The sequence below is a fragment of the Platichthys flesus genome, chromosome 20 (genome assembly GCF_949316205.1).
Source record: "Platichthys flesus chromosome 20, fPlaFle2.1, whole genome shotgun sequence".
NCBI lineage: Eukaryota > Metazoa > Chordata > Actinopteri > Pleuronectiformes > Pleuronectidae > Platichthys > Platichthys flesus.
Window position 1 is genome coordinate 12081598 of NC_084964.1, and position 12033 is coordinate 12093630.

A 12033-nucleotide genomic window follows, 5' to 3' on the forward strand; every position below is an offset into this window, starting at 1 on the left:
TCAGCATGACTAATCAATGTTGCAGTGTTACATAATCTGTAACGTCTCTACCGGCTCCAAATTTGGCGATTTCAGGGCGAGTCTTCCGAAGAAACACGCTAACAAATCCAGGCTGAGGAAGTAAAAAAAAATAAATGCACAGAGAATCAAACAGCTATGAGGCTGCAGACAAGTGGGAAAGACCATTGGTTCAGAGGCCGTGGTGTGAAAAAGCACCTTGGGTAAGCATAGATCTGTGATTAGATACCTTTCCAATAAGATATTTGCTGGGGAAGGAAAACAAATTTTACGGCGTGACAACACGTGGGGATTGGACTCTTACAGAAATGAACGAGTCGAAGGAGACAAACCAGTGCTGAAATAGTATTTTTATTAAATACTTTCAAGATCCAAGTTCGAAGAATAACAAAGCTATGATGAAGACCAACTAACACTCAGACAAACACTTGATAGTCGTCAATTCATGGTTGTATTTCATTGTACATCATGATCATGCAAAAAAACTCCAGCATCCATGTGAAGGCTGGGGGAGAAAGCGCAGCCCAATAGTATATCATTACAACGCAGGGAAAACGCTAACATCAAGGGCCTCATACCAAGCTACGGCTCCTGAATCCGTTTGTTTTAATATATTTTTTTGTAATTTTGCCTTTTTTTTTTGTTTGTTTTTCATGTCACCTATTCAACATTCTGGATGGAGGAAATTCTTGTTTCAAAAGATGCAAATATCATATATTAACACTAGCTCTCCATCCTTATTCAGGTAGGTACATGGTAGAAATGCGTAACTGAAACATGCATATAACTAGGTCTCCCGCTCCGGTTCGACAGTGGAGGTCACAGAAACCTGCACACCCACACCAACGCTTTCTCTCTCTCTCTGGCTTTCAACACTCCTCTCAACTGAGCAGGCACGATTTAAAACCACCGAGGGTAGAATACATTAATAAATAATTTAGTCCTGATCAATCAAGGATCCTTCAAATCTGTAAAATTTTGTGTTGTCTATGTTTTCTCCCTCTTTTCCCTTTTTCTAAAATGTTTTGTTTATCCTAAAATTCCGGTGTTTGAGGGAGAGTGCAGAACTCCAGCTTGGCAGATCGGCAAATTACCAAAACGACAAGTCAACAGCAACAGCGACGACAACGACATAATCATAGTAATAAAATTAAAAATTTGAAAAGAAAAGTCAAACCAGTAACACGGGAAACAGAGAAACAACAGAGAGGTACAACTAAACATCTCAAGAGCAGGGACTTGTGGGTACAACGGGGATGTAGATATCAGGTGGAGGGAGAAAAGAGAGGGAGGGATTTAAGATACAAGTGTCGCTGATGGATGGAGACAATAAAGCAGCACAGCAAGGGTGGTGCCCTGGTCGCACAGTAGTGGTGCAGATATGTTACAAAGCCTAGACACACCACCAGGCGTGTGTGTGTGACTGTCTGAGTGTGTGTGCGTGCATATGATATGAAGAGACGGCTCACAGCATTGTGGGATCAGAGAGTTAAGAAAGCTATGATGCAGGTTTTCATCTTTAAACCTTTTGGGCAGAGGGGGTCAAACTAATCTCATTCTTCTTTTATTCCCCATCTTTAAAAAACAGTCTCAGCGTCTTGGGACTCGAGCCGGTCCCTTAAAGGAGTGTGTGTTTCATGTTTATCGTTAAAAACATCCAGAGCTACTGATTTCTTAAGGAAGTATTTTTAGGGAAAAAAAATAACAGAGATTTGAAATCTGTGAGTTAAATGGAGCTCGGGGGTCACAGAGGTCATGAGTGATTCCTACACCCAGATGCACAGGATGAGTGTCTCATAGATGTACATATATTACACTTTTCTACATATATCTATACATACACTGTATTTACACAGTGATTATAAACACACCAGGCCCTTGCAGAAAGCAGAGAAAAAGAGCAGGAGGGAAGGTGGTTTAAGAGCGGGGAAAAGGGGGAGAGAGCAGGAGGGGGGGAGCGAGGGAGAGGCGGCAAATGTGCAAAACGCAGACGCCTTCGCTGGCCCACGCTCTCCCTCCACGATGCAAACGGACACAACAGAACGCACAGGTTAGCATTAAACTTGCACAGTAAAATCCCTCTTTTTAAAAAAGGAGCCTCGAATGTCAGATCAATCAAGACCAAGACAACAAAACAAAACAAAACAAAAAAAAAAAGGCTCTGGTTACTCACAGGAACGAAAAGAGAACAAGACGTTAAAAACACAACAAAAACACGGAACCTCAAATCAGACGCCCCCGCCCCGATCCCACGACAACACGTGTTTTTTTTTCCCGTTCTGTCGGAAAAAAAACAATCACACAAAAAACGAAAACACATAAAAAGCCTAAAGTTCTACACTTTGGTGCTTCTTGTTTTTGATATCAAGTTTCCCTCGTCACCAAGTTCTCTGACTGAGACAACTTGATTCTTTTCCCCTTCTTTAATTCAGTTGGGGAAAATTGCCCTACATCTTTACATCAACGTCCGGGTGACGAGCACAACACTTTCTACCCGGTTATCCCTAGAATGCCAAAAAATGTGTCCAATATCTCAGCTGCTAACTTCCCAGTCCTCTCTGTTCCTCCCTTATTAGATAGTGAATATAAATGCTTGGTTGGGTTTTGGTGGTTTCTGGTACATCTAGTCATAATTTACACAGTATATTCATAACTCATACTCATAAACTGTCACAAGTTCAACTGTAAATCCTCTCCTCCCCCGGGACGTCTCATCTCGCGCGGGCAGAAAAAAGATGGCTGCCAGGGGAGGGATAGAGGGCAAAGACGCGCCCTCCAATCAGGCGCCAGATGCATGCATCATCCCATGGGGGCGGTGTCTTGTGTTCAGCCGGCCCCCAGCAGGTCAAAGGAGGGACAGGATTGGTTGGTATCGTGGAGAGGGGTGCGTTCTCGCCCGGCCGGGCTCCTGGCACAAGCCAATCCACGCAGAGGACGTGCCTCATAAACACGCTCGCTGAAAAAAACTGCCCCCCAAAACACACACTCCAGTAGACTGGAGGCTCAGGACCACTGGGGGTGGGGGGGAGGTGGGGGTGAAGAAGAGGAATAAATGAGTTGTTATTTTTTGGCAAGACAATGCCTCTGAAATTCTTTTAATATGAATCTGATAGCAAAATGATTTTACTTTTGTGTGTGTGTTTGTGTACCTGATCACTGGAGTGGTGCAGCAGGTGCTCCTGAGCAGTGGAAGTGGACATTGAGCCACTTGCCCTCGCGACGATGCCACACCCGGGTCTCCTCTGATTGGCTGGAGCGGGGGTGGCCCGTGGTGTCCACAAACTGTGTGAGCCGGATGTAGGCGATGCACGCCGCGTCCTCGCCGATCAGGTGCACGTGCGGGTTGAGCAGGGTGGTGTGCACGGGCTTGCTGTTCTTGCTCAGCACTGGAGATAACAAACAGACAAATGGAGAGAAAAAATTTGATTAAAGTCAAATTTATTACTTTAAGAATTTGAACAGATACCAGTTTCAAGTGATGAATAACTTCAAAATGCATCAATGGCTGCCAAGGAGAGACATTTGGGATGATAACTGAATATCTTTGGGTTTGGAACTACAAGATGTTTTTTCACAAACTTCTGATATTTCAGAGATGAAACAATGACTCAACAAAGATGAATCCATAATGAAAATAATAATATGTACCTTCACTAGCTTTTTCCAAAACATATCCCATATCAATTTACCACACTGGAATATTTCTAACCGAATATACAAATGACAAATACACAGAAAAGTGAATCCATTTTTCCATTCTTCTTTTCACCTGAGAGCAAACCCAACCCTGCAGTTATTTCATCCTCATTAAAATGTTTTCATGCGGCTGAACTGTTTGTGTGCAACAGACTCACAGTTTTCAAAATAGAACTTGTGAAAGTCCATCCCTTCCACCAGGTTCCCCAGGGCCTCGGGTTCAAAAGAGGTGAGTCCAGGGTCACAGATCCTCCTGAGAAACAAAAGAAAAGAGGATGAGAAAGTGCAAGAGCAGAAAAGAGGAAGCAGTAAAATAAATTATGAGAAAAGCATGTTGCAGTGGTACTGACGTGTAGGCATCGAAATCTCCATTGTTGATCGCTTCAATCAGCTGCTCGGTTATCTTGATGATCTCCTGTTTACGGGCTACAGACAGAACAGGGAGGAGACAGATGGTGAACGACGAGGAGCCATTTCGAAGGTGAAAGAACAATTAACTATGTGGTGGTTTTGCTTGATGACATTTTCTCTCATCACTTCAGCTCCTGCCTTCCCTCGGGCTCTCTCTCCATCTGTGGCTACGGCTCCACACTCGTCTTTAACCTCATCAGTGGAACCATAACAGCTCCCTCACTGCGACTTGACCCCGTCTGTCACTGAGCTTCTCACCTTCTGATCGACACAGAAACTGACGGAACACTGCACTCTGTTGTGTGAACACACAGACTGCCTTCAAAACAAAAACAAGAAATCCTCTCATTTGGACCCTGGGCTCAGTTTGAGCAACAACAACCTTGTAAATCAAGGTCGACCTTCAAGCTTTATCCAGAAATTTCAACCTCATCTCCTGTTTCGACCAACTGTTAGAACACGAGGAAAGTTTCATACATATTGACAAGGGGCTTATTTTCATGAGCAAACATGTCTTATCTTGTCCACTGAGGAAGACCACAAGTTGCGATTGAAAGCTTGTTCATGTCTTGCTGCAAGTTTAAATTAACCGTTTCAACACCTGAACGTGTATGAACCATAGACTGTAACTAAAGATGGATGACCCAGCGCCGCTTCCTCCAGAAAATGAATCTGAAATATCCTGGACACAAACACTGCCATATTGTGCATTTGGCACGGGATCAAAGTGCAGCCGACACACAGACTCGACCAATCGTGAGTCAGTCTCGGCTGTTTCGTCTGATGTTTTTATGACATTTCATAATTTAAACCGAAGGTTCTGGAAAAATGAACACCTGGAGATACCGCAGTGTATTACGAAATACCTAAAATAGCAAATCTTCAATCATTTGAAATGTATTTGAAACAAACGTCTCTGTCAAGCCCAACTGATTCTGAGTGACAGGTACATAGAGTAAAAACTGACATGAGAGATATTCACATGAGAGAGAAATGCATCCTATGCTACTTGGTAGGCACACAACTGCAGCTGAAACTATGTGTGGATGGTAACAACTTGATGGATGATAGCAAAAGCACATCAGTGAATAGTGAGGTAGATAGTGCTTAAGAGATCTCTACATTATCATGAGAAGTGTAACGGAAGGGCCACCAGTCTAGATAAGAAATAGGAAACTGCAGCCAGCCCCCAAGTGGTGATCGAGATGCTTTGGCTTCACTTTTAGGGAGCCGTCATGTCGTCCATCTTTTATACAGTCTATGGTGTGAACCCCACTGTGTGATACATGACGTGATCTGCTTCATCTCTAATTAAACCGGAGAACACAAGCTGAAATTAAGCGTCTCTGTTCTTTCTTCCTCAGAAGATCCTTCACCTGACTAGATGACATTTAAAGATCGCCGTCATCGCCACTGCCTGCTTTCTTACTGAGAAAATTGCCATTTGAAAAATGTGAGTTTTTGGCGTGCAACAGCTTCAGCGAGTAGAGGGCAGGGAAAGCTGAGGTCGGTTAGTTCAGATGTGCTCTTACTCTGCTTATTGTTGCTTTTAGCAGAGACAGTCATGCTCCCTATTGGAGCGGCAGGCATGGAGGACTGTGAGAGCTCAGACTCGGGGCAGGAGCTGTTGCCTGTGCTGTTCCATGCCATGCGCTTTACGTCATGCGGAGGAACTGAAACACACAATGGATGGTCAACAAAACACAAAACAACATGGATGGATTGGATGGGCAAGGAGTCAGAAATGCACATGTGATCATCTGCACACGGGAACATGCACACAGCTCATGCAGCAAAACAGAAGCTGAAGAGGAGACTATGCTGACGTGTGGTTAGTCCTAAGTTAAATGAGTGAAAAATGAACACGCAGAGTTGGAGTTATGGCAGACATGCAGACGGGGAGGAGGAGGACGGTATGGCAGCCGGGAGCAAAATCAGTGCAGCTCTGATCGTGATGCTGTGTGATGTGGAAGTCATTTAACTGCCTGCCCTGCTCACGTCTACGCAACTCTTAATGCTCCAATACATTAACAAAGCCTCCTCTGACAAACTGCGGCACCCGGCAACGAAATGGATCGAAGCCATTGCTTGTTATTAGCTCATGTTATGCCAGTGAGGGAACTTAGCATGTGGGAAGGAAGGAGGGAGAGTGGAGATTAGGAAAAAAAAAAGGAGATCAGACTGTCCTTAAGCACAGGTGTGTCTGAGGAGAGCGGCAGCGCGAAGACAAGAGGTCAAGAGACGAGAGGAAAAGATTAGAGAGTAGAGGGAGGAAGATCTGTGAGGGGAGACATAAGGGCGAGAGAAGTGGGATCAAGAGGGAAATGGAGAATAAAACAGAGAGAGGATTAAAGAACGTGACGGAGAGTAGAGGGTTGGAGGAGGAGAATGGTGGAGAAACGTGGGGACAAAGAGAAACATGGCGCTCTATGGTTGTGCATGGTTCCAGGGTCGTGTCAAGAGGCCAGTTTAGGACAGACAGCTGCAAGGTACGCAAGGCTTTCACCAGCTGGAGCTGTCTCATTAGGAGGACAAGGGGATAGATGCCATAATCACCAAGAGACACACTCTCTCACACACACACACACACTTGCATATAATTTCAGGGTTCCCACAGTGGGGGGGGGGGGGGGGGGGGGGGGGATCACAAGTTTTTGTATGACTTTCAATAGTTAGGTCAGAGTGACTGTGACCTGAAAGTCCCTTCTGTCTTTTTAAAGTTTTGTTGTGAGAAGAGAAATGAGACATTGAAGGTGCAGTCTTGAACTGCAGAGGTGAGCAGACAACGTACAGAACAATAGACAAACACAGCAGGAAATTACTACACCCAGTCGTCAAATGTATTCCAATAAAACCTCCCTGGTAAAGGAAAATTCTGGTTCATTAAAACTTGTACGACGATTAGGTGTGATAACACTGCAGTCAAAGAAAGTCATATGTATCTTAAAATGGGTTCAAATATGCACCTATTCCTTTGAAAACCAAAAATAAATTAAAGACACTTCTGAAGAAATGAATAGTTATCAATTAACAGAGTGAATCAAATGTTATTGTTATAATATGAACTATCTAAAAAGATAGTATAATATATATATATATATATATATATATATAAATCTAAGTTTAAATAAACCAGAACGATCCTTTAAATAAATCAACAAGAATATCAAAATATATCTAAAGAATTTCCTGGATTAGTGTTAGTGTAGTAAATAAAATATAAAATCAGAAGAAAAAAACAGTGTTACAAAACCCGTGGGAACCCTAAAAAAAAGCTTGGTGGATCAGAGTGAGGAAGTTCAGAGATGTGAGACGTTATTGCCAGTACACAAAGCCAAGGGTGGGGGGGAGTTGGGGGGTTGGTGTTAGGTCCTTGCCAGGGGCAACCACACAGCTTCTGGTTGCCATTGATTAACTTACTGGCAGGTGAGCTTTGAGGTGAGGGCAGAAGTGGGGGCATCTCATCTGTGGCACTGCTCTGACTCAGCGCCGAACTGTCCGCTAGAACACACACACAGAACGCAGCCAGACACACGGTAAATACACACATACACACACCACAAGCACACGGTCAAGACTGTGAGAGACACGCGTTGCATCTCTGCACACCTGCCAGTCACTACAGTCAAATACACACACTTCAATAGATGGGAGACAGAGAAAGAGAGAGCGGATAAGAACAGGGAAAGGGAACTAAAACACTTGAGCACCTTTCCTACCTTTCATTTCCTCCTCGTCGTTGGTGGCGTTGCTCTCTGTTGATCCCTGAAGAGCGGAGATGAACACAAAGTTAGCGAAATTGAAATCACACAGCTGGGTGACACTGTTGTGTTTCATGCACACAGAGCACATGTCTCACCTTAACTCCATCGGGAGGATTGTGCACCACTGTGCTCTGCGATTCCTGTGATGCAGAACAGAACAGTTAGTCCGGCACATTAGAAGCTGGAACGAGTGCCTCTCAACTGGCTACAGCCTGGGCCCCTGATCTTACCTCAGCAATGGCATCACAGCCCAACACTGCTATCTAGTAGTAGATTTAGCCATTAAACATTAAAGCACTGTCAAGGCAAGGCCTGAGAATGGAATCGATATCATAATTTATGGCGGCAACTAATGATTATTTCAACCACAGCTATTTCCTCAATGAATATATTTATTGTTTAGTCTAGAAAATGCCAGAAAAAGTGGAAATATTAAATTTCTGAAGCCATAGTTGATATATTACATTTGCGCATCTTTACTGATTAGAAGCCCCAAAAGAGCATTAAGAGTACTGGCGGATATTTACATTCCAGAAGCTGATTATAATGAATTGCTTATCAAGATTGGTGCTGATCACTTTTCTGTTGATTGACTTGATTGTCTCACTGGAATTAGGATCATAAAGGTAAAATTGTTTTACATAATTGTTTTAGCTAAATTACAGGATTGGTTATCTTGGAATACCATCAGCCCTCTCTTCAGTACTATGCCACCAAAACTCATGAACGTGCCTGACAACCGCGAGAAGTCGACTTTTCCGTATCTCGCTCCCTAATATTTGTCAATTGTCTCCCTGGTTTTATAGACCAGTCATGTGCAGTGAGACACAAAGGTGGGGTGTGCGCAAGCAGGCAGGTCAGTTAGTGACAGACGGGTACACAAGCCAACCATTTAATTTGACCCAAACTTAACAGGGCTGCGACTGCCTGACAATAGCTTTTTTATCAGGTGACTATCTATTGACGGCTATCGAGACGTGAAGAGAAATTAAATAAATAAAAGGTGTTTCAGATGCAAATTACCAACCCTCACTTTAATGAGATTATAATTAAATTCAGTTACTTTTCAGCTATGTTTTTTTATCCTGGGCTGGACCGAACAGGTATTTTAAATCAGCAACTGATCTATGGGATGTTTAATAATTACACAATTATTTCATATAGTGCAAACTCATATTCCTAGTTTCTGAGACACCAATGTGACGTCTTCAGTCCAAATCATCCCTCCTCCCCAATCTCTAGCCATGGCCTACTTTTGGGGTCCAGCACCACCCAGTGAGAGGCAAACGAAACCAGCAATGTGTTACCCAACCACATCACTACGAGATGTCATACATTACACATGCTCCTAAAACATCTTAAAAGCAAAACATGCTGGAACTGGGTGTGAGAACAATGGTAAAGATTTGGCGGCATGATAAGTTTGTTAATGATGGCAAGATAAAACCGATGAGGGTGCGTAAGTGGATTAAAGAAACTGGATGACAAAGCAAGATGTTAGGATGGGGGGTTGCAAAGCGGTGTTGACTTCAGTGAGAAAGTTAGAGGATAGCTGGTTAATCAGGGTAGGTAGAGATTATATACAGATAACAGCAAAGAAGATGTTAAACAATGAAACTAAACTCTACGACGATATCAGTGTTCACTCTCCGATCCAGGACTCTACAGTTCTCTGTGCTGCCACACTACAGGTCATGCTCCTTAGGAATCTGAAAGGTGCACATGTGAAGATAAAACCTAATAACAAGCATTTAGAATAATTTCCCAATAAGTGTATTTTCTGCTTGATTTAAAACTCCGGACCACATGTGCACCTTGGCGGGGGGTATAACAGGCAGAGGCTGGCTACTGCCGGGATGTCATTGTGCAACACCTCCTGGATGGTAGATGAAGGATGACAAGCAGCGACTATGACAAAGGAGGATGCGGCACAACGGGCTACTATGAAACTACTGCGTGGGGAGTGAGGTGAAACGGCAGGAAGCCGACTCTGAGGCGGCCTACTGTACCATTGTAGCGTTGGTTGCCATGTTGGAGTCTTTCAGGGCATTGATGGCGCTCACTATACTGTTCTTACTGTTGTTGGTAGAAGGCTGGGACGAGAACGCAAAGTGAACACATACGTTACACACACGCCCTCATGCACACACACAAAGATGAGCATTATACGCCTTTTAGGGACTGTCAGCTAATGTTGGTCGAGGCTCGCAGGCTGTTGAGAGCTAACAGGGTAAATGAGAGGGTGAGTGCCAGAGAATGGCCTCTAGATCATCCTTTTTACTGCCTCACTAACCCTCTATGCCTCCGCCACTTAACTGCACAGAGAGACCCCTGGGGCAGGGGAGAACGAGAGGGAGGCAGGGGGCAGGGAGGAGGGTAGGGGAGAGAGATGCTTAATAGTAGCAGAGAATGATGGAGCCTGCTCGGAAAGGAGGGCAGCAAACCTCTGACCCTTTAAAGGTGAGACAATAAAACAAATACAGGAATAATTACCTCCACAGAGGAGGTTATGTTTCTATGTGTATTTGTTTGATTGTCAGCCAGATTACCAAAACAAATTATAAACCAATTTATATGAAATTTTGTGGCAATAATGAACCAAAGAACAACCCACCAAAATGTTGGGGCTGATCTGGATGGTATGGATCAGGTAATGTTAAAGGGACTGACTTCTAGTGTGTAAAATTTGGTGCAGATCCAAATAAAATGCTAGTTAATTTAAATATGGTTTCATAAGGGGACAGTCTAGTGACGATACCTTCTAGTAACACACACAAAATGACAGCAAATATGGTTTTCAAAGTTGTGGTTGGGACTACAAGAATTGTGGGATCTAAGAAGATGCCACAAAAACCCTGAGTGAATGGAATGAACAGGAAATTTGAAGGATAAAATAACAGTTTTATCAAACAAAATAAAAAACAGCACCAATGTGCAAACACGATATTGCACTAAGGCTGGTATGGTGGCCAAAAATGTTAAGATAGTGTCGATATCAGTCAATATAGATAATCAATGAGGATTTATGTTTTTCCTTTAAGTTTAAAGACTCACTAGATAAAACGTTTAAAAAACAATTAAAAAAATCTGAGGTAAACGAATTATGTTCAACAACCCTGCACTGTGTTTCCGCAATGCATAAGCAATAAAGCTATATATATATTGGACTTTTATTATATTAATATTGACTAAAATGATATTGCAATAATTAATGGTTGTTTTATCGCCAGCTTTATGTTGCACAGAATAAATAATACAAAGACAAGAGAGAGAAAGAACAGAAGGTAGAAAAAGGGGGTCAGCTAACCAAGGAGACAGAGGACACAATGTATCAGAACAAACAAGGGCAGAGAGCTAGAGAGACAACCTTACCTTAGCAGAATCTGACTTCTTGTTCAGTAAACTCTTGCATGCTGTAAAGAAAGAGATGATAGCCAGGAGAGAGATGGGTAGACAATTGAGTTTTAGTGCTGATGACAGAATTTCACCCGGTTCTTATAGAAACCCAGAAAGATGAGGAAAAATCTGCATTGACATTTCGTCAAATCTATGAAACCCCAATAGCTGAATCTCGAAGACAAGTCTAGATGCTTGTTGAGAATAACACGCATTTAATGGATTTATTTTCCTTGGCCGTACAGGTTGCTACACTCTGCAGAACCCATTCACATCATAATCAATTCATTGCCATCTGGGGACAAAACAGAAACCTGAGAGCAAAGTTAACTTCCTCAATCCATTTCCTGTCTGGAGGACCCCTAGCAGATGTAAAAAAGAGAGTGATGGTCAGACTCAAACTGCCGCCAGGACTGACAGTGATGAGCTGGGTTAATGTAAATCATTGATTTCCTTTAAGGGCCCCAGTCACTTTCCTCTTGGCCTAGAGCTTTCAACTCAGCGTTGCTTCCTTTTCGGTTAATTTTCTACTGACACGCATGTTCCAAAAATCGCGTCTTGTGTTTCTTACCTTCCAATAAGACATATGAGAGGTGGAAAAGGGGGGGGGGGGGGGGGGGGGGGTTGAAAGAGGCAGCTCTGTATTACAGTATAAGAGAGTGGAGAAGAGGGGGACAGCATTTACAGCAGCAAGCAATATCAAGAGACAACTCATGCTCCTTAATCTCGGTTGTTGTGTTGATATGAA

At 43.2% G+C, this 12033-nt stretch overlaps 1 protein-coding gene across 5 annotated transcripts in view; it reads right to left on the reverse strand.

The window, feature by feature from the left end:
* Positions 1-350: 350 nt before the first annotated feature.
* The window catches only part of LOC133975976 (calcium/calmodulin-dependent protein kinase type II subunit gamma-like), a 31236-nt gene continuing 19553 nt past the window's right edge, over positions 351-12033 (reverse strand). Inside the window, exons 14-23 of one of the 5 annotated variants that reach the window (XM_062414030.1) lie at positions 11262-11302; positions 9899-9982; positions 7985-8029; positions 7845-7890; positions 7546-7626; positions 5658-5798; positions 4065-4140; positions 3873-3967; positions 3168-3404; positions 351-3030 (exon numbers count right to left, since the gene is read on the reverse strand). In XM_062414030.1, the coding sequence (XP_062270014.1) occupies positions 3172-3404; positions 3873-3967; positions 4065-4140; positions 5658-5798; positions 7546-7626; positions 7845-7890; positions 7985-8029; positions 9899-9982; positions 11262-11302 (842 nt within the window). In that variant the 3' untranslated portion in view covers positions 351-3030; positions 3168-3171. The remainder of the gene's footprint in view (positions 3031-3167; positions 3405-3872; positions 3968-4064; positions 4141-5657; positions 5799-7545; positions 7627-7844; positions 7891-7984; positions 8030-9898; positions 9983-11261; positions 11303-12033) is intronic. The other 4 variants (XM_062414032.1, XM_062414031.1, XM_062414033.1 and 1 more) reach the window with 4 other exon arrangements.